The sequence below is a fragment of the Aquarana catesbeiana genome, linkage group LG02 (assembly GCF_042186555.1).
Source record: "Aquarana catesbeiana isolate 2022-GZ linkage group LG02, ASM4218655v1, whole genome shotgun sequence".
NCBI classification, from domain to species: Eukaryota; Metazoa; Chordata; class Amphibia; order Anura; family Ranidae; genus Aquarana; species Aquarana catesbeiana.
The window spans coordinates 360308928-360332370 of record NC_133325.1 but is presented as its reverse complement, the minus strand read 5'-3'; the positions used below and the strand labels follow the sequence as shown (position 1 = coordinate 360332370).

Here is a 23443-nt window from a genome sequence, read left to right as displayed (position 1 = left end):
TTAAATTATGCCTTTTTGCAAAATGGTAAAGATTGAATGTATGCAAAAAATGTAAACCAAATTTCTCCAAAAAATCTGGAGGTTTTAATTTTTCATTTACAGCTTTCAGAGTTTGTAAAAGACCCCCAAACTATACATCTTCTGAAAGCAGAGGACAGTAGAATAAAAGGAAGGTGCTACTGATTTTTAAGGCCCTGCGATATTTGTGCAAATGTTTATTTTTTTTCGCTAAAAATCCACTAAAATCATTAGCAGCAAATGCAAACACTTTTGCAGAATTCCTGCTAAATTCCCTCTAAATATAAAAGCTAAACCTGAACTGAGTTAATAAAAAATAATTTGCAAATTTTAAAATGCGCCTTTTTTCAAGAAATGGTGAAAATTGGACGTACGCAAAAATTGCTCTAAAAAATCTGGAGGTTATTTTATTTACAGCTTTCAGAGTTTGTAAAAGATGCTACTGATTTTTAAGGACCTGCAATATTTGTGCAAATGTTTATCAAAACAATATTTTCGCTAAAAATACACTAAAATCGTTAATAGTAGATTCATACATGGCAACATTTTTAAAATTCCTACTAAATATAAAAGTTAAAATTGTATCGAGTTAATAAATATTTTTTTGTGAAAACTGAAGGTGTGCAAAACAGTAAGACTCCTTTCACACTGGAGGTGTTGTTCAGGCACTACAGCGCTAATAATAGCGCCTGCATAGCGCCTGAAAAAAGCCTCAGCTGCAAACCCAGTGTGAAAGTCCGAGTGCTTTCACACTGGGGCGCTGCACTGGCAAGGCGTCACAAAAAGTCCCGCCAGCAGCTTCTTTGCAGTGGTGAAGGTGTATTCACCGCTCCTGCCCATTGAAAACAATGGGGCAGCGCTGTGATACCACCGGCAAAGTGCCGCTGCAGCTGCGTTTTGCGGGCGGATTTAACCCCTTTTCGGCCGATAGCGGGGGGTTAAATCTGCCCCGCTAGCAGCCGAATAGCGCTGCTAAAACGCCGGTAAAGCGGCGCTAAAAATAGCGTCGCTTTACCGCTGACGCCCATTACGGCTCTGTGTGAAAGGGGTCTTAATAAAAACAATTTAATCCAAAAAGCAGGAGGTTATCATTTTTCCCTTACAGCTTTCAGAATTTGTATAAGACCCCACACAAACCATAGATTTTCTGAAAGCACATAACCTAGAGAATAAAAAACGTGCTACTGATTTTTTTTGGGCCTCGCAATAATTGAGCAAATGTTCATCAAATCGCTATTTTCACTAAAAATACACTAAAATCATTATTAGTGCACACAAACACAACTTACAAAATTCCTGCTAAATTGCTATTAAAACATTGTTCACATGTGGCATTCTAAAGTGTATACCCCTGGAGGGCCATGTTTACCTGGGTGCACAACCTCAAACGCAGACAGCGTGAGCTCAGGGACATACACCCGGACCCACTGTACATGGGCGTCAAATTGGGAGCAATGGTGCTGTTCGTGCAGTTGCTACATCCCAAATTACATCAATGGGACTGCCTGCACAGGGATGCACGGAACACCTGTGCATCCCTGTACAGGTAAAGCCAGCTTTGCAGAAGTGTACGCTGTGTATGCCCTGTGTGAACAAGGCCATGACCCTTTCACACAAGTAGACCGATCCAGTCCACCTGTAAGTTTTTCATGCGGACCCGATTGGACCACCCATTGTTCTCTATGGGAGAGGAGGCTGTAAACGGAAATGTATCCGTTTACTACTGCCTGAATTTGATCCGATCCACCAAAAACAGACGGATGGGGTTCCCCATTCGTCTAGCAGATCGGATGACAATCAGATGGAAACAGACAGGCGGTCCGCTTTCATCCAACCGCCGCATAGAGAACAGCGGGGAACAGTGGACAGATCCCCTGCTGAGAAGGCAGGTCTGCTTGACAGAGTCTGCTCCATGTGAAAGGTGCCTTACTATGTTTTTTCTTTTTACTTTACATTTTTTTTGTATTTGGTGAGATATCAGAGGTATAAACAGACCCCTGTCATCTCTTTTTTGAGACAGAGAAAGGGACTGAAGACAGGTCTCTTTCTCTGCAGCAAATTACTAAGGAGTCTGTGTAGAGACTCATATTCATTCATAAAATGGACACATAGTAAACACGCTTTACTATGCTCAGTTATCAATGGACATAGAAGCGATCTGTAATAATCACTGCCTGTGTCCATTTTAGTAAAGGGTGGGGGTTGGTAAACACATGCTTACCTAGCCCCACCCCCCAGCCCAAACTTCACCTGCCACTGCCAACCCCCCCCCGCCCCCACTCTCCAACCTGACAGCTTGCCAGAGCAGGAGGAAATGCTGCCCAGCAGAGGTGAATCAGAGATGCAGGGGCCATTGCGAGGGGTGACACAGTTTGATTCACTTTAAGCCCTGGCATTATGTGTTTTTTTTTTTAATTCATTAAAGTGTATTTTTTCCGAAAAAAACGCTGAGCAAAAACCGTGCGACATAAAAAAATTCAACTACCGCCATTTTAGTCTACTTGACCAAAATAAAAAAAAAAAGATGTATTTGGGGATTCGGAGTACTTTTCTAGCAAAAATACAGATTTTTACTTATTTAAACAACAAATATCAGAAAAAGGCTTCTGCACGTTAACCACTTCAGCCCAGGAAGGATTTGCCCCCTTCCTGACCGGGCCATTTTTTGCGATACTGCACTGCGTTGCTTTAACTGACAATTGCTCGGTCATGCAAAGTTGTACCCAAACAAAATTAATGTCCTTTTTTTACCCACAAATAGAACTTTATTTTGGTGTTATTTGATCATCTCTGCGGTTTTTATTTTTTGCGCTATAAGCAAAAAAAAGAGCGTCAATTAAAAAAAATAATATTTTTTACTATAATACATATACCAATTTAAAAAAAAAAATGTCTTCCTCAGTTTAGGCCGATATATATTCTTCTACATATTTTTGGTAAAAAAAAAAAAAAAATCGCAATAAGCGGATATCAATTGGTCTGCATAACAGTTATAACGTTTACAAAATAGAGGATAGATTTAAGGCATTTTTATTTATTTATTTATTTATTTTTTACTAGTAATGGCGGCGATCTGCGATTTTTATCAGGAATGCAACATTGCGGCGGACAGATCAGACACTTTACACTATTTTGGGACCACTGATATTTATACAGCAATTAGTGCTTTAAATAGCCACTGATTACTGTATAAATGTCATTGGCAAGGAAGGGGTTAATACTAGGGGGCAATAAAGGGGTTAACTGTGTTCCCTTGGTGGTTTCTAACTTTGGGGGGGGGGGGGACTGACTAGGGAAGGAGACTGATCGGTGTTCCTATATACTAGGAACACATGATCTGTCTTCTCTCCCCTGACAGGACGTGGATGTGTGTGTTTACACACACATCCCCGTTCCTGCTCTGGCAGGAGGGATCAGGAGTGCAACGGTGGATATCAGGGACGCCAGGCACGTGCACGGGCTCCTCAGTGACGTAATGCGCCCCCTAATCCCCTTTACAGCGGCTGCCGTACATCTACGGCAATTCGCAAAGGGGAGCTATTCTGCCGGGGGACTGGAAGCGGTTAATGGAAGACTAGGGCCATTCTGGGAATTTGTCTTATCACACATTCTAAGGCATCCACACAAAAGAGCAGTGTAGGAACTGCTTAACTGTTCAGTCAAGGCATGGTCATGGAATACAGGATTGTGTTGATTGCTCATTACCCTAGTCTAGTTAGCTGCAGTTTAATATACTGAAATCGCAGTGACAGCTGGGCCTGCAAAAGTAGAGAAAGCCTTTAAGAGTGACTCAAACTTAGTATCTGCAGAACCTTTGAATGAAAGGACATCTTCAGTTTAGTAAAGTAAGATGTTAGTTTAAGAATGAAACAGTAGGATCTACTACTGGAACCAACAATTTTTTTAAATGAACTCTTTTTCCACTGGACAGAGTTCGGCAAAGATTTTTGGAGGGGGTGAAGATAATTTCTGGAGTGCGTAAACCATCAAAGATTACCCATTCTATTTGTTCATGAACGGGGAATGTCTTTATAGATTTTGCAGGAACTTTGTTCCTAACGAGGCATAGCAAAGTGCAGAAGAATAGATGGTAGTCCCCATCTATATGCACTTCTTGTAATGTTGTATTAGAAGACCTCAAAGGAGTTCATTAAAAAGATGATTGAAGATAAAATAATAATCTAGTTAAGCTAAGAGTGATTCCTCTGTAAGGGAGAAGAGGTTCATCACCTTAGGACATCAGAAAAAAGAAAAAAAAAGACTCATGAAATAAGGTAGGGTTATAGGGGAGGTGCCCAGACAGCATGTCCTCGCCCATCACCTGAAGCTACAAACGTATAACCCAGGGTTCTATAAATACTCAGCCTGTGTCCTGTACTGTGCAGCTAAGATAGAAAGTATCTTATTACACCTGTATGTCGAGGTAACATGTACTGTGCTATGGTAGCCCACTCATTTTGAATAGGCCTACCTGCGCACCTTGTAGTTCGTTGAGAACTACAAGCTGTTAGCCGCAATGGCTGACGTTAGTTGTAGTCCATTCAGAACTCTGAATCAACATGGCTGTGTGGGCAGAGCAGCACTGTTTTGTTTGAATTGTGACAATGGATGCGGGGGGGGGATCCCCCTGTCTGCTGTCAGAATGTAGGACCAACTGGGTCAGGGTGGCAGCAGGTGATTTAGTAACATGTTAGCCCTTAAATATGGGTGTAACATGTTACCAAAGGTGAACCTATCCTTTAAAAAATAATTTCTGTAGAAAGGCGGTTTAAATAAACTAAATGTATACTTCCTTTAAAACCAGCGAGAAAATCATGCATTTAAATAATGGGGACCCAGGCAAGCTATATGCTCAAATGTGTTTTTAGAAAAGTAAATAAACTACCTTGTTTGCGCTTTCTGTAGGATCACCACATAGTTTCTTCAACAACTTGGTTAATCTGCTGAAACTCTGAAGTAATGAACAATGAGGAATATCAAGAGCACACAACTCCAGCATATAGGTAATCTGATAAAGAAAAATAGCATTTTAGTTAATGTGAGTAAATCAGCATACAACTAATAAATACAATTACAATTAGTCTTACCAGCTGACGGGTTGCCATGGCAAATACAGAATCATTCAACTTTCCAGAGATCTCCTTTCCACTGCATTGACTCAGCAGATACTCCAGAACATCTTTAGTGTCCGACAGGAAAAGGTCAATATCTAGAAAAACATACTAATTGGAAATTTATCTGCAAAATACACAAGCAACAGTGCTGTTTGCAGAAATGTAAAGCCATGGCACAATACAATGCTGTATTCAGATAAGAAATGGTATCACCTATTCTTAAAATGTCAGTAAACGCAATAAAAGTCTGTATAAGACAATAAGAAACATAACACTTTAAACCAGGGATGCCCAACGACTGACCTGCGGCACCCTCCGATGTGGCCAACGACCACCTGCTCTAGGATGGCAGGTTGGCAAGCCAAGATCACAGGTTCCCAGTTGGCCATCCCAGAGCATCAGTGTGAAGAATGGAGCCGGTAGTAGAAGAAGCATGTATCTGCAGTAGAAAGCAGAGCCAATGCTTCCGGTATAGCGCCAGATCCTGTCACAGACGAAGCGGTACCAAATGCACTCCACCTCCGAGGACAGCGGCCATCAGCCATGCCCGCCCTGGGGAGCAGCAGCAGCCACCAGCCATACCCGTTTTTTTTAAACTGACTCACAGGTGCAGTGCACCTGTGGGTTACCTGCACAGAGTCAGACTTCTGTTATTACCTACAGGTTTTGTGCACTTTCAGACAGTGCACCACACCTGCAAGATATAATAGAATTATATGGCAAAGTGCAGCTAACCTGCAGGAAAGCCACATATACACTGTGCAAGACTCGCGGTGGGGGTAAACCACAGAGCATTCGTGTGAAAGCAGTCTTAACCACTCATGGCCCGGCAGCTCTTTGAAGTGGAATACTGTTATGGCAGCAGCTGGCTGCCATAACCCTGGTATCCACTTCTTCAGCTGGTGGTCCGCTTTAGGATAAAAGTGGTCTCAGTGGCGGATTCGCCGCAAGATCACTTTTATTGGTGGCAGAAGAGGGCTCTCCGGTGCCCCCCGCCGCTTACCGGAGCCGCCGGCAGCGGTGGAGGCAACCGGGGCCTGTCCCCTGCTCAGCATGGAGCTGAGTGAGGGGAAGATGGCCTCCACCTGACTCATACCACCGCAGGGCCGAAACTACGTCAATGTCACTTCGGCCCATAACTCTTAAAGGGACATTTTCTTTATTTTTTTCAAACTACATTTTTTTTTTATTGCATTTTAGTGCACATATGAGATCTGAGGTCTTTTTTGACTCCAAAAAGGTGTCTTCAAGAGGTCCTGTCATGCTAGGGATGTTTACATTCCTTGTAATAGGAATAAAAGTGACACTTTTTTTTTTTTTTTTTTTTTTTTAAGAACAGGTGTAAAAATAAAAAGTAAAATAAATAAGAAAAAAAATTTTTTTTTTTAAAGCACCCTGACCCGCCGAGCTCGCGCACAGAAGTGAATGCACATGTCAGTAGCACCCAAATACGAGAACGGTGTTCAAACCACACAAGTGAGGTATCACCGCGATCGTTAGAGCTAGAGCAATAATTCTAGCCCTAGACTTCCTCTAACTCAAAACATGCAACCTGTAGAATTTTTTAAATGTAATGCAATCTTGAAGGATAATCATCTTTCTTGATATAAAAAAAAATTGGGCTAACTTTACTGTGGTCTTATTTTTTAATTCAAAAAAGTGTATTTTTTTTTTCAAAAAAGTGCGCTTGTAAGACCACTGCGCAAATAGGTGTGACAAAGTATTGCGGTCCACCTGTCTATTTTTCAGGCTTACCCAATCTGACCCTCCACTGACCTCTATGGAGCGGCAGATATAAAAGGATTTGTGTTTTGTTTACACCCGCATACCTATAATCCGATCCGCAAAAAAAAAAAACAAAAGGGGATCCGTCCCCTTCCGTCTGGGCGGATAGGATTGGAGGGCACAGAGTAGAGTGTGCTGTGTCCATGTCTGCTCTGCATATGTGGAGTGGACACGAACCTGTCTCCGCCTGCTCCGCTCACTGTGGCCAGAGACTGGTTGCTAAGTTGCTTAAGTGGCCCCACGCTCGTGGAATGGTGCCAAACTTTGGTCCCCAAAGGCGATGCTTTAAAAACATTTACTGGTAACATGTTTTGAGTTACAGAGGAGGTCTAGGGCTAGAATTATTGCTCTCACTCTAACTTTCACCGTTTTCATATGTGGGCGGTTCTTGCGTATGTGTTCTTCTGTGTGCGAGCACGGGGACAGGGGCACATAAAAAATTTTTTTTTTTAATTATTGTTAATTTTACTTTCAATTTTTTAGTTTGACCCTTTAAAAAAAAAAAAAAATGTTGATCACTTTTATTCCTATTAGAAGGAATGTAAACATCCCTTGTAATAGGAATATGGCATGATCAGTCCCTCTTTACAGTGGGATATGGGGTCAATAAGACCCCACATCTCACCTCTAGGCTGGGACAGCTGAAATGAAAAAAAAAAACACAAAAACACAATCTCAGATTCCCAGCCGATGAAGCGCCATTTGTTTGAATGCAGAGGACGGGCGTGACGTCATAACATCTAGCCCGGCCTCCGAACGATCAAAGAGAGGGTGGCGGGAGGGGGGGACGTCCCCTATCACCAGCCATGATCATTCTTATGGTGCAGGGAATCGCCATCCGAAAAAGACAATATATGAATGATGCCTGTAGCTGCAGACATCATTCAGATATACCCCCTCAAAAGTCAAGGACGTCATATGACGGCCAGCGGGCGGGAAGTAGCTAAGCAGCCTTAGGCTAGGTTCACACATGTCCAGTGCGAATTTCCCCTCAATTTTCACTGCAAATCTCAAAAGCAGCTAATCCGCTGCGATTTAGATGCGGTGCAGATGCTAATTTTTGGAACCGGCGTCTTTAATATTAGCTGGTTAAGTAGCGGGCCGGGAAGCCGACCGCCGCATCCTTAACAATGGATGACATGCTTCATGCTAACAGCTGAGCAGTTAAAAAAACAGAAAAACGAAAAAAAAAAAAAAAAAAAAACCTTGCCATCAATAAAAAAAAAAAAAAAAAAAAAAAAAAAGGCGAAAAAAATGGCATGGGGATCCCCCCAATCCATACCAGGTGGAAACCCCACGCCTCAAAAATAAAAAGTCTAGCGGTCCACCAAAAAATCCATACGTGACCCTCACCCGAGCATGCATCCTGGCAGAGTGAGCCCCCCGAACCAGGCCACTTTTCCTCAACATGGGGGGTGCTTGGGGCAGTGGGGGCTCTGCTGCACCCCCCCTCACCTCAAAGCACCTTGTTCCAATGTTGCAATAGAAGGTGCCCAAGGGATTGTATAGGCATAGGAGATAGACCAGATATACAAAAAGGTATAAAGAAGTAAAAAAGTACAAAATGTATTTAGGTACGCATAATAATAGAATTAATGCACAGGTAGAAACACCTTTAAAAACAATCTAAAAAGGACACAATAAATGAACAGCAAATAGTTCTTAAAACACACACATGATCTCAAACGGCATCAAATAGGGTGTGTAATTACAATATACCCGACATGTTTCGGAAAATTGGATGTAGTACTTAATTCCTTCTTCAAGGGCTGAATTGAGACAGGTGTATCACCAGGGTTCATCAATCTGATGACCCTGCCGATCACCTGATAGTCATCATTTTCACCCATTGGATACCTGCCCATGTTGATGGGTGGTACCTTCCACTTAGTTTCCTTTATTAGACAGGTAAGCTCATGGCCATTTTGCTGCACAGCCAGGATTGCATATGCGCTCCACACCATTGTAATCTATGCAGACTACTAAGACAGGTGAGAACCCACTGGATCGTTTATCCTTCTCTTGCTTTACTATGGTACAAAGCATTGCTCTATATTTGACATTTCCCGAATATTGTGGAGGGTTGTCTTAGTGATGCATCTGCATGTCCGTCTTTGCTTAATATGCTGATTCAAGGACATAGCTCTGAACTTTTTTCTGGTCCTATCCTGCCACTTTACTGATTTCTGTCCCTTTCTTTTGTGCTAGATTTTTGTCTCCCAATTTTTTGGTTGATCCTTGGAGTGCTGTACAGCGACATGAATGCTGCTGTCCCTAACTATACAGATAACCTGCTCATATTGTCTCTTTGTGTGGATTCACGTATTACTAAATTCCGCGAGGCTTTCACATATAGTCTTTACTGGTGAACCCCCGTAGTTCTGAGATTGTGCAACGGAGCAAGACATGAAGGCGGAAGCCCCGCTTCTATATGCCTTCTGATGTGTAAGAAGATACGAACTAGGTGAGTATCACTTTTCTCCACTGATTGTTAGCAATGCTGCAAAAAACTGCTGTGTTTTATATACCCACATATTTACTGTGCATTATGTATTATTTGCGTTTTTTTTTTCTTTTGCTATTAGAAAAAAACAGTGTATCTCAATTCAGCCATTGAAAGAGGAATAAAGTACTACACCCAATTTTCCGAAACATGTCGGTTATATTGTAATTACACACCCTATTTGATCCCGTTTGAGATCACGTGTGTGTTTTAAGAACTATTTGCTGTTTATTGATTGTGTCCTATTAGATTGTTTTTAAAGGTGTTTCTACATGTGCATAAATTCTATTGTGTGTGTATCTAAATACATTTTGTACCTTTTTACTTCATTATACCTTTTTGTATATCTGGTCTCCTATGCCAGTACAATCCCTGGGGTACCTTCCTTTGCAAATTTCTCCAATTGAGATGTGGCATAGGTTTCAAGCTCTGAAACTCATTAGTGGTTTCTCCAAATAATTTTTCTTGTTCCCATTTTGGGGACGAGGGGCTCTTCTCCACAACCCTGGCCAGTGGTTGCAGGTATCTGCGGGCAGCAGGCTTATGGAAATCTGGAAGCCCCCTTTAAACAAGGAGGCCCCCAGATGCCGGAATCCCGAACCCCTCGCCCCCCACCAATGTATTGTACCCCTACTCATTCACCAAAAAGACTGTCAAAAAGAAAAACAGACATTTTTTGGCAATTCCTTCATTAAAAAAAAAAAAAAAAGTGACATTGCTGGGTGGCCCTGCCCCTTAGCTATTTAGGGACTTTCAGACAGAAGAAGCCTTAGCCTCGAGCATTTTTTTTTTTTTTAAATCGGGTTGGCGGTGGTGTCGGGCATCACGATTGAGAATGGGTCTATACCAGAGGACATGTTTTTTTTAAACTCCTTCAGATCCGCGCTATAGCCGAATGACGGCTACAATGCGGATCTGCTTTGCCGGGAGTTCGTCTATTGACGTCCACCTCTTTCTAGGCGCGCGCTGTGATCACCCTGGCCCCTTACCACGTGATAAGCTGTCAGCCAATGACAGCTGATCACGTGCTGTAAACAGAGGATCTGTAATCTTTTTTTTCTCCTTACGCTGACAGTGTGAGGAGAAAAAAAAGCTGATCACGGCTGCTGTTTGAAGGGACATTGGTCCTGAAGAGGAAGAGCCTCTGTGCCCACCAGTGCCAGCAATCATTGCCATCTATCAATGCCCACCAGTGGTGCCAATCAGTGCCACCTAGCAGTGCTGCCTATCGGTGTCACCTACCAGTGCCGATCAGTGCCCATCACTGCCACCCATCAGTGCCCTTCAGTGCCAACCATCAGTGCTCCCCAGTGCCACCTCATCAGTGCTGCCTCATCAGCGTACATCAATGAAGGAGAAAAATTACCTGTTTGCAAAATTTATTAACAAAATATAAAACGGTTTTGTATTTTTTTTTTTTTTTTTAATGTGGTCTTTTTTAATTTTAACAAAAAATTAAAAACCCAGAGGTGATTAAATACCACCAAAAGAAAGCTCTATTTGTGGGAGAAAAAATTATAAAAATTTTATTTGGGTACGGTGTTGTATGACCGCGCAATTGTCAAAGAATGACAGTGCTAAAAGCTGAAAATTGGTCTGGGCAGGGGGGGGGTTTAGGTGCACAGTAAACAAGTGGTTAATAAAGGAATTTTTTAAAACTGTCTGTTTTTATTTCTATTTCCTAACCTGCCAGGCTGCATGCTCAGATAAGGGTCTGGCATAGATTTTATTTTAATTTTGGTTCCCCTCAAAATCCATACCAGACCTAAGGGTCTAGTATAAATTGGGTGGGGACCCATAAAAGTTGTCTTTTTCATTTTGGCCTGGTATGGATTTGTTTTCGGATCAAATTCATGTTCAAAACTGATCAGATATGTGATTCAGATGCGATCCCATAGAAGGCAATGAGCCTGGAATTTGCATCTGAATCGCACCACAGAAAAAGCACAGAACTTTTTTTTTCAACTCGCAGCAAATTCACACTGTTGCTGCACCGCACATATGTGAACCAGCTCCATAGAAAAGGCTGATCGGTTCACGTCATGCAAATCGGATGCAGTTCAAAACTCATCCAATTTGCATATATGTGAACGGAGCCTTAGTCTTGCTAAAGGAGCTGCTAGCAACTGTCCTTTGGGGGGCAGCACCGCAAGCCTCTTATAGTTGTGTCATGTATGAGGGTAGCTAGCAGGGAAAAGCCCTATGTCAATCATCCCTGCTGAAGCTGCCTCACAACCGGAGTCAGATTGTCAATTTGGGCAGAAAGCAGGGGGAGGAGATGTTGGTGATCCTGCTGGAGCACAGTAGCAAGCTGACAAAAAAAGAAAAAGAGTCACATGGGGTGGTTTCCGGAGCAGAAACTAGGAAGTGAAAGGCTTCTTAAAGGGCAAAATGGAAGAACATGGACAGAGTTTGCAATGAAGGATACCCATGATTATCTGCTATTTTGTTTCCACTTTGAATAGGGAAATCCATGGGCATGGATATATAAACCAATTTATTCAGTTCAAAATAGAAATGAAAGGCAAAACATTTGTTTGTGTGTGTGCATATAAACACACACACACACATACATATATACATAATATATATACAAAGTGGCACATAATTGTGAAGTGGACGGAAAATGAAGAAAAGTTTTCAAAGTTTTTTATTAGAAGTCACCTAATAAGTAGATAGAGTTCACCTGTGTGTAATTTAATCTCAGTATAAATACAGCTGTTCTGTGGAGCCCTCAGAGGTTTGTTAGAGAACCTTAGTGATCAAACAGCATGAAGGCCAAGGAACACACCAGACAGGTCAGGGATAAAGTAGTGGAGAAGTTTAAAGCAGGGTTAGGTTTTAAAAAAAAAAATATCCCAAGTTTTGAACAGCTCACGGAGCACTGTTCATTCCACCATCTTGAAAAAAACAACAAAAAAACAAAAAAAAAAAACAGTATGGCACTGCAAACCTACCAAGACATGGCTGTTCACCCAAACTGACAGGCCGGACAAAGACAGCATTAATCAGAGAAGCAACCAAGAGGGCCATGGTAACTCTGGAGGAGCTGCAGAGATCCACAGCTCAGGTGGGAGAATCTGTCCACAGGACAACTATTAGTTGTGCACCCCACAAATCTGGCCTTTATGGAAGAGTGGCAAGAAGAAAGTTATTGTTGAAAGAAAACCATAAGATGTCCCATTTGCAGTTTGCGAGAAGCCATGTGGGGGACACAGCAAACATGTGGATGAAGGTGCTCTGGTCAGATGAGACCAAAATAGAACTTTTTTGCCTAAAAACAACACACAATGTGTGGCAGAAAACTAACACTGCACATCACCCTCAACACACCATTCCCACAATGAAACATGGTGGTGGCAGCATCGTGTTGTGTGGGATGCTTTTCTTCAGCAGGGACAGGGAAACTGGTCAGAGTTAATGGGAAGATGGATGGAGCCAAATACAGGGCAATCTTAGAAGAAAACCTGTTATGGGGCGTACACACGGTCGGACTTTTCAGCTACAAAAGTCCAACAGCCTGTCCGACAGACTTTCGACGGACTTTCGACGGACTTTCTAACGAACAGACTTGCCTACACACGATCACACAAAAGTCAGTCGAATTCTTACGTGATGACGTACACCGGACTAAAATAAGGAAGTTGATAGCCAGTAGCCAATAGCTGCCCTAGCGTGGGTTTTTGTCCGTCAGACTAGCATACAGACGAGCGGATTTTTCGACCGGACTCGAGTCCGTCGGAAAGATTTGAAGCATGTTTCAAATCTAAAGTCCGTCGGATATGAGGCTGAAAAAGTCAGTTGAAAGTCCGGAGAAGCCCACACATGATCGGATTACCAGCCAGCTTTAGTCCGTCAGCGTCCGTTGGACTTTTGTAGACGAAAAGTCCGACCGTGTGTACGCGGCATTAGAGTCTGCAAAAGACTTGAGACTGGAGCGGAGGTTCAACTTACATCAGGACAACGCCCCTAAACATACAGCCAGACCTACAATGGAATGGATTATATCAAAGCTTATGTGTTAGAATCGCCCAGTCAAAGACCAGACCTAAAATGAATGGAGAATTTGTGGCAAAACCTGAAAATTTCTGTTCACAGACGCTCACCATCCAGTCTGACAGAGCTTGAGCTATTTTGCAGAGGAATGGACAAAAATGTCAGTTTCTCTAGATGTGCAAAGCTGGTAGACATACCCAAATAGACTTGCAGCTGTAATTGAAGTGAAATGTGGTTCTACAAAGTATTTACATATTTGTAAAAAATGTTGAAAACAATTTATTAATTTTCCTTCCACTTCACAATAGAGATTATTAAGTACTGTAGTTTGTCGCCATTCACAGCTACACCCCCAGTTTTAAGAGGGTGTGCAAACTAATGCAACCACATTATTTTAGTTTTTTATTTTTACTTCCCCCTCTAAAAGATTTCAGTTTGTTTTTCAATTGAATTGTATACAGTTTATACACATATATATATATATATATATATATATATATACATACATATATATATATATATATATATATATATATATATATATATATATATATATATATATATATATATATATATATATATATATATATATAGTGATATATACATACATACTCGCCTAGGCAAACGTGCAATGTCCTTTCTTTGCCTATTGGGATATGCACATCACATATCCCAGTAGGCAAAGCGCTTCATGCAAAGGAGGAAGGGGGCAGGCCTAGTGCCACATCATCAGAAGGTATGCCAGCTAAACCATGAAGAGCCGACTAGCCTTTTGATGATGTCATATTCAATATGGTGGCGCGGGGACCGAGAGGTGGCAGAGAACCAGAAGATCTCAGTGGGACAAAGCAGGATACCCTGGGCAGTTGAGTATCGGTAATGGAAGCAACAGACCACCTTGTAAATAAGGGGGGGGGGGGGGGGGGGAGTGTGGTGAGCGAAGATCCCCTTTAACAGCACCATGACTTGGTTAATCTGACGATAACCATCACTTATTTGCCTACCTAAAATATGTTTCCGTCTTTTTACAGAACACATAGGCTGACAGACTTACAAATGTGATCATCATGTCATAGCTGTTATCGTGATTATCGTTGGGGGAATCTGCTTGTGATCGACCTGCAGACACATTCTGAGAATAAGTCTGAAAATTCACAATTTGAGAACTTTAATGTGAACCCCATTGAAATCAATTCTCTCCATTTTCAAGGCCAAAAGGACTGTCAAACAAAGGGTATAAGAAATTGGGCATGGCCAGGGAGAACATGTACCAAGGCAAAAAAAAAATAGAAATATTAAACAGCGTTTGGAAGGAAGCAACTAAGCCTAAGTTTAGTCAAGAATTAAAAAAAAAAAAAAAAGAAAAAGCCAGCACATCACACTGACTGCAAGTAATGTCCGATGTTTTTTATTTTTTAAAACCTAGGTTTTAATGTAAATCATTAAAGTAGTAAGAGGCATAATATTACAGTTCATTTACATTTTAAAACATTAATGTTTTACTTTTAGAAGATAGATACAAAAAACAAAAACTCACATTTAACTACCAAATCTCTTGCCATTAGCCGGGACGTTGCGTCTTCCCTCTTTAACTGACAAAAGCACCAAGATAGAAGACTGCCTTGCACTGCCCAAAACAATGAATGGAGTATTGTGCCACATTCTCCTTGGGAATCATGTAGAACCAGCATTTTACACTAGAACAAAAAAAAAAAAAAAAAAAAAAAAAAAAAACCCATTAACAAAACAGTGTGTACATTACTTAAACCCAACTCTTAGAGAACAAAAAAATAAAAATATATAACAAAATCACCCTCAGAGTGGGGTTCCCTTTGCACTACAAGGGTCTTTCAAACAGGCAAACTAAAGCATATGCCCCTGCGATGGCTATTTTTGCCCGCACAGAGATGCACAGTTGTTCTGAGCATCCCCGTGTAGGCAATCCTATTCATGTCAAATGGGACACAGTGGCTGCATGAACACAGCTGTTGAATGCCTGCGTGGGGATGTATGGAACCCCTGGGAATCCCCATGCAGGCATACATAACCCTCACATGGGCATTCATTTAAGAACATTTAAGTACGCCTATGTGAACAAAGCCTGTCACCTGTCTTCCTACTCCGGCTGGCTCCAGCCCTCATATCCTTTGCCTGAAGCTCTGATCTTTGGGCGGAGCCTTGGCATCACGTACAATACAAGGACAATAACCCTGTATGTATGCTAAGATTGGAGTGCAACCGCGAAGCTGAAGCTCGTAATATACTAGATCTCCTTAATTCTCTGTCCCTTGACTAAACAAAAATTTAAGCCTTGCAAAGTGTGTGGGAGGAAATTGTATTTTTTCATTTTCCTAGAGCTGGGCTTTAACAACAAAGAGAAATCTATAATGGCAAAAATAGTACAGTTCAGCTTCAGCTTCTTTATAAAAAGTTGACGTTTAGTGCTACATTAAAGTGGTTGCAAACCTTAAAAAAAAAAAAAAAAAAAAAAAAACATTAAACTTCTACCTGGTACAGTAAAGGATCCCTAGTCATCTGTGCCCAGCACTGAAAAATCCTGTCCTCTTTCTAGCTGGGTTAAAAAGCTGACACGAGTAAAATTTGTGTTGCCACACCCCTGCTGCTGTGACTGACATATGACATATTTCTCTCATCATTTCACATGAGCATGAGAGCAGGGGGAGTGTGTCCAGCTTTATAGCACCTGATCGCTCCGCTCCCCCTACCACCTCAAGCTCTCCCAGGATTGGCTGCTCCTCACCTCATCATTATTGGCCATGCTGAAGTCATGTGGAACGTTCCCCGAGTTCGGATTGGCTGGTACTCGGGAGGGGGCATTTTCAGGGGGAAAAAAAAAGAAAGAAAAAAGTGTACTGCTTTGCTAGACAGACATTTTCTATTTTATCAAGCTGTATTTTCTGATTTCTATGGATCAGCTTGTCAAAAGCTACCAGCATCAGGAATTCTCATACACAAAAAGCGCAGGGTAGCTTTGGCATGCGTGCATTGAGGGGGCCGTGAGAACGCTCTTCGTGTGACATGCGCGCATGGTGAGGACTGCCGTGTGTGCACTTTCCTATGTCCGTACGCAAGGCTAAGCTGTGCAGCTTTGCTTGCCGGAAGGAGTGTAGAGATGGAAGAGAAGTCCTGTGACGTCACGCCTCCCAAGTTCCGGCATTGAGACTGCCCACCCATATCCAATGTTGACAGGGCTCATAAAGGAGCAGGGAACAAGAATCGGAAGGTAAAAATACATATATTAAATTTGGAGATGTGGGCGCATTACTATGGTACCTTTGTTTTATATTACATGCCCTGCGGGTTTACAACCACTTTAAACATCAAGACAGTTTTTGAATGAGGAGCTGTTTAAGATGTTATACCTACTGTAAAATCATTTTATAAAAATACATCAGGGAAAACCATTATGGTGGAATTAAGGCTCATCCCCTATGGGGCAAAGCACCAATCAAATGAAAACAAACCTCACTTCCATGGGAACCCTAAATGGTTCTAATATTAGACAGTTCAGCAGGGACAGGCCGAGATTTTAACCATGTGTGGGTAGGCTGAATGTACCCAAGTTGATCGGTCAGCTTGGGTACAACCAGCCTGTCCGATTTTACATGCGATTATTGCTAGCGGCTATTATAGCCTCAAGCATTAATCACTGTGTTGTCCTGTCAGGGACGGCTTCCCCCACACGGAGAACACAATGGCTTTGTGGGTTAGATGGGCTCCCCATCAACGTCAGTGTTGATGGGGATATCAAGTGATTTTCTTTCCTAAAACCCATGGTTGCAGGAAAAGAAATCGCTCCATCTATAGCCCGGCTTAAGTAGAAGACATGTTAAGGAGCTTTCAAGATCAAGCTATCAAAATTCCTCAGGCCACTTTCAAAGGAAGAGTACCTGTGGCCTCTTCATTGGCAGTACCTACCAGTCAGTATGTTCAGAACATCAGCGGCGAAAGTACACTGAAGTCACAATTCTGATGGAGATTTTTCCATGAGAGTACTAAACCAGTAATGAATAAATGATCAATATGACAGCTCATGAGCTTGCAACTCTAAAAAGTAGGTCAGCAAGGGTGGCTCTCATATTTCTAACACTATATAATCATGTGTCAAGGGAATATAAAAGAAATAAAAAAACAAAAGAATCAATATAGACCAAGTTGTCAGATCATGCTTTTAGATCTGAAAGTCATGTAAAGCCCATTCTTAATGCACACCCAAACTAATTATTATCCCCACAACTCAATATTATTAAGTGACAGCTATGGAATATGTACTATCAGAATATGTACCTCTCTAACGGCCATTGCCAGAAGCTTCTCCATGACTGAGAGAACTTGGCCAATTTCAAAATCAGTGGGAATGTCTGCATCCGGTAGAAATAAAAGTCCACTTGGATCCTGTTCACTAAAAGAAGAGAAATGAAATGCTTAATTTACAAATACATAAATACATAATTTGTTTTAAACTAGCATTGGAAACAAACACTGAATTTATGTAACTTTCAATTAAAATTATAATACGCGTAAATTCATTGTTTCGTTGTTAAGCCCAACTTTATGATGAAAAAAGCGTGGAATATCAACATTCAGAAGGCTTCTGTAGAATAGGTCAAATATAAAAACACAGGGGACTACCTGTGTCTATTACATTTGGCCCACAAATCTTATCCCTATTAGGAGCTACACACGGGCCAAGATCAAAGCGTTTGTTAACCCAAGAAAAAAAAATGGCTTCTGCTCCTTTAAAGCATGTTATATGACACAGTGCTTCTGCTGTGTCATTTGGTCCCCTGTACCACCTAAAAAAACCTGACTGATCCTGCCAGTTTCTGCCCTCCTCTATGTAAACTGACCACGCTGTATCATGGCTGCTGAGCCCTGACACTGCGGTCAGGTTTACGTGCCTCCATCATCCGCAGCCCTAGTCTGCGTCTCCTCTATGCTCCTGTGTCCTCCTCCCTGCCCTGCCTTGCCTGTCAGCTAGTGACAGTGCCGCCCCCTCCGCTCCTGCTGCTTGGATAACACTAACCTGTATACACCATCAGCACTGCCTCCTATTGCAGCCTCCACCTCTGTGTGCGATTTATAAAAATAAATGCTATGAAATTCCTAATTTCAGAGCCGAGATCACGATCACATGACCGGCCAACTCTCTCCTTTTCCCCTCCCGACGTCAGTGGGGGAATCTCGGCCCCTCCTGCTACATCTGTCAGGGGAGGAAAGGAGAAAATCGGCCGGTCATGTGATCGCGATCTTGGCTCCGAAATTAGGTATTTGCAGCATTTATTTTTATAAATCACACACAGAGGGGGACACTGCAATAGGAGGCAGTGCTGGTGGTGCAAACAGGTTAGAGTGGCTTATCCAACTTAAAAGAAAAAGGATTAGGGGTGTTAAAAAAAAAAAAAAAAAACAAAAACCCTCATCTGTAAACCTTTATCCCGTCAAACCATGACTGCCTATAGCAGTGATGGCAAACCTTGGCACCCCAGATGTTTTGGAACAAAATTTCCCATGATGCTGAACTACACTTCAGGGTGCATGAGCATCATGGGTAATGTAGTTCCAAAACATCTGGGGTTCCAAGGTTCGCCATCACTGGCCTATAGAATTTCTGCACTGACCACAGTGTTCATATTAATGCACTCAGCAATCTAAGATTTTGCCTCAGAAAAGTAAGCAATACTGATGTCCATTAGTAAATGCTAGGGCTTTCTGTGCTTAAAACCACTTAAAGACCAGCCTCGTTTTGGATTTTAGGTGTTTACAAGTTTAAAACAGGTTTTTTTGCTAGAAAATTACTTAGAACCCCCAAACATTATATATTGTTTTTTTTCTAACATCCTAGAGAATACAATAGCGGTCATTGCAATACTTTTTTTTGCACCGTATTTGCGCAGCGGTCTTCTAAGCGCACTTTTTTTGGAAAAAATTCACTTTTTTGAAAAAAAAAATAAGACAACAGTAAAGTTAGCCCAATTTTTTTTTATATTGTGAAATATAATGTTACGCCAAGTAAATTGATACCCAACATGTCACGCTTCAAAATTGCGCCCGCTCGTGGAATAGCGTCAAACTTTTACCCTTAAAAATCTCCATAGGCGACGTTTAAAAAATTCTACAGATTGCATGTTTTGCATTACAGAGGAGGTCTAGGGCTAGAATTATTGCTCTCACTCTACCGGTCGCGGCAATACCTCACATGTGTGGTTTGACCACCGTTTTCATATGCGGGCGCTACTCACGTATGCGTTCGTTTCTGCGTGCGAGCTCGTCGGGACAGGGCGCTTTAAAAAAAATTTTTTTTTTTTTTATTATTTATTTTATTTTATTTATTTTTTCACTGTTTTTTAAAAAAAAAAAATTTGGATCACTTTTATTCCTATTACAAGGAATGTAAACATCCCTTGTAATAGAAAAAAGCATGACAGGTCCTCTTAAATATGAGATCTGGGGTCAAAAAGTCCTCAGATCTCATATTTAGACTAAAATGCAAAAAAAAAAAAAAAAAAAAAAAGTCGTTTAAAAAAATGACACTAAAAAAATTTGTGCCTTTAAGAGAGTGGGCGGAGCCGTCGTAATGACGTCGCTCCGGCCGTCACATGGTATGGAGACGGGTAGGCGCCATCTTGGCCTCACTTGTCTCCATACCTCAGCAGGGAAAGGACCCGATCGCCTCCGCCGCTACCGACGGCTCCGGTAAGCGGCGGAGGGTGCGGGAGAGCGGCGGGAGGGGGGGTGGCACCTCTCCCGCCGCCGATAACGGTGATCTCGCGGCGAACCCGCCGCTGAGACCACCATTATCGTGTACAGAATCGCTCACTGAAAAGATGGATATCTCGGTTGTGGCAGCAGCTGCTGCCGTTACCGAGATATCCATCTTCAAAAAAATGACGTATATATACAGTGAGCGGGGCTGAAGTGGTTAAAAGACTACACATGTGCTGCCAATACATTTATAATCAGTTTTGTCTATGGAGGAAAATTATTAAACTAAAGAATACTATTCTTACAGTGGTGCTACAATCTGGAGTTTGAGGATTTTAAAGTGAATCTGCAGTTTGTTTTAAGACATTTTTATTTACAAGTACTGTAAATTAAAAAAAAAAAAAATCCTTATTTCTTTTCTCTTCATATTTATGACTTGTAAGCAGCATGAAGGACTATCTGTTGTGCTTAAAAAAATGGATTTCTGTACTGTCAAATCCTTTTTTTTGGAGACCACTGAGGGACACAGAAAGAACTTCCCCGTTTGGGTTATACTGCAGCCTACAGAAGGATTTTGACACTGGCAAACAAATAAAAACTGTAGGCTAGTTCAGGATAACCCCCCTACCACTGGCATGCCTCGGTTTTGTAGCAAAGCAGTACCGACGGCATGATCACAAATACAGAATGGTGGGATCTGAGTCTCTCTATGGACTCCAAGAAAAGGAATCTATATTGAATATATAAAATCCTATTTCGTGCCTATTGAGGAACACAGGAAGTCTAAAGCTTCAGAACATTCAAAGGCAATATGTGTAGAGAGCAACACAGCAAACTAATGCTCACAGGCCTAAGGAAAACAAAATAAATGAACTGGAGTATCCAAGATTTAGATTTTATGCCAAGTACAAAATTCCTATTTTCTCCCTCGTTCTTTAAGGGACACAGGATTCAGAGGAGGCAACTGGGACATTCAAAAGCATACCAACTGAAGCATAGCAACAGCAAACAAAATGCTAATAAGCCCACAAAAAACAACAGAACTGGGGACTGCCTGTAGTATAAACAGCCACCTGAAGGACTTGGTGCTCAAAGCAGGCATCAGATGAGGCCTTAAAAATCTACCTAGTAAAACTTGGAGAAAGTGTAAATCAGAAGACTGTCTGGAAACCTTACAAATGTGAGAAACAGTAGCCTGATGTAGAACAGCCCAAGAAGCAGATCTAGTATAGTGTGCCTTGACAGGAAGGAGTGACACCCAATCCTTAAGACCATAAGCTTGAAATTATAATCTTCTTGAGCCACTGAGAAATGGTGGAACAAGAAGCTGGGTCAGACCCATCTGTAAAAAAGGCAAGGATTCGGCCCACAGAAAAAACTTCCTAGTGTGAAAACTTTTCACCTCCCACCAAGTGAACTATGCTTTCAACATAAGATGGAGAACATAGAATTCAAGGTATCATACGTGAAACAGAAAGGTACTGTGGGCCTTAAAAAAAAAAAAGATTCAGAAGATCTGGACGATCTGCAAGAACCCACAGAGCGCCTGCCAGGAGTCTTATCGGCTCAGAATACCATATCCATCTGGGAAATGAAACTTTGAGCAGACAAGGAAGGAGGTTAGAGGGAAGAAAAAGATTAGGGTGTGCTGATCCTGTGGAGCTACCAGAGTATCCATTGCGTCAAAACTATTTCACTGTGGGCCACAACAGCATTATGGTTGCTCTCAAAAGGGGCGGTTGTATCTGTTAGACTATATAAATGCATCTATTCTTTATCATATTAAATAATTGCCTCAATTTGATTATTACTGGTTTTAGTGATAACTTAAGACTGAAGCTGGTGCAGACCGGCAGAAACACCACTCACACTCCGGTAGCAGATGATGCAAGTCTGAAATGGAGGGTCGCACACCGCTGGTATCAGCCACAAGAAACGTTATTGGAGACTGCTCAGACAGAACATGGTTTCTTGTGGAAGATAACAGCGGTGTACAACCCTCCTTTTCAACTGGCAAAGAATTGTATTATTCCCATAATTATAAGCAGATGTCCAGAGCACACCATCCCCCTTACATCAGATGTCACAAGACGCTGGTGGCGCAAGAAGCTGGGAAGCAGAAAATACAGGGTCTGGAGGAGGACTGGAGTCAGCTGCCCGGGTCTGCTGAATACTAAGTCCAGGGGAGACGCAGATGAGGGGGTGCTGAAGCTGCACAGAGAGGAGCAGGACCTGTAGAAGGAGTTCCGTTGTCCTCTCTGCTGTCAAAACTGAGATGGGGGGGGGGGGGGGGGGGTTGCAGAGATTAAACTCACTGTGGCTGTACAGAGAAGCATAGGATCTGGTGAAGGAGTTCTGTCTTCCTCTCTAGTGGGGACACGAGGTGGAGACAAGGGGGGTGATGCAGCTACAGGGAAAAATGTATATGATGCTTTTAGCTGAGAGTTTGCCTTTGTCTAGATTGAGAAACTGTGGGGAGATCTTGTAAATGTGTTCTATTGCACTGTTTTATCTTTATATGATGTTATCTTTCATAAATATAAGAAAATCAAAACATTAGCTATTTGGAGTGCTGCCTATTATTTACGTATAGATTATTACACCTGGACGTCAGTGACAGACAAATCGGTTGGTCCAAGGACTGGACTAATGGAAGAATCTTACATAGTTACATAGTAGGGGAGGTTGAAAAAAGACACAAGTTCAACCCATGTGTGTGATTTTATGTCAGTATTACATTGTATAACCCTGTTTGTTGTGGTCGTTCAGGTGCTTATCCAATAGTTTTTTGAAACTATCAATGCTCCCCACTGAAACCGCCACCTGTGGAAGGGAATTCCACATTCTTGCCGCTCTTACAGTAAAGAACCCTCTACGCAGTTTAAGGTTATACCTCTTTTCTTCTAATGAGTGGCCACGTGTCTTATTAAACTCCCTTCAGCGGAAGTCCTGAAGTCCTTTTGGATCTATAAGTTGTCAGCCGTAATGGCTGACGGTAGTTGTAGTTCGCACTTTCACAGGAAACTGTGAAGGAATGCTGCGGTCGTCTGGGTGGAGCCCCGCACACCACATCATATTCAAAGAGTGGCAGCAGGCACAGGAAGAAGATCCCCCGCTCGTTGTTACAAGGAAGAGGTGATAGGCTGCAGCTGATGGAACATATTACATGTTCCACCCTAAGAGCCAGTTCACACCACATGCAGTCCAGTGCATTTTTTTCTGCATCAAAAATGCATGAATAGTAGGTTATATGGTTTTTAAAGGCCTAGTTCACACCAGTGTGGTCAGTTCCAGAAAAAAA

General features: G+C 41.9%; 1 protein-coding gene across 2 annotated transcripts in view; it reads right to left on the bottom strand.

Moving 5' to 3' along the window:
- The window catches only part of ZZEF1 (zinc finger ZZ-type and EF-hand domain containing 1), a 375890-nt gene that overhangs the window by 206346 nt on the left and 146101 nt on the right, over nucleotides 1-23443 (bottom strand). For both annotated transcript variants that reach the window (XM_073615049.1, XM_073615050.1), the window contains exons 18-21: nucleotides 17725-17839; nucleotides 14954-15113; nucleotides 5106-5227; nucleotides 4904-5026 (exon numbers count right to left, since the gene is read on the bottom strand). In XM_073615049.1, coding sequence (XP_073471150.1) covers nucleotides 4904-5026; nucleotides 5106-5227; nucleotides 14954-15113; nucleotides 17725-17839 — 520 coding nt within the window. The remainder of the gene's footprint in view (nucleotides 1-4903; nucleotides 5027-5105; nucleotides 5228-14953; nucleotides 15114-17724; nucleotides 17840-23443) is intronic.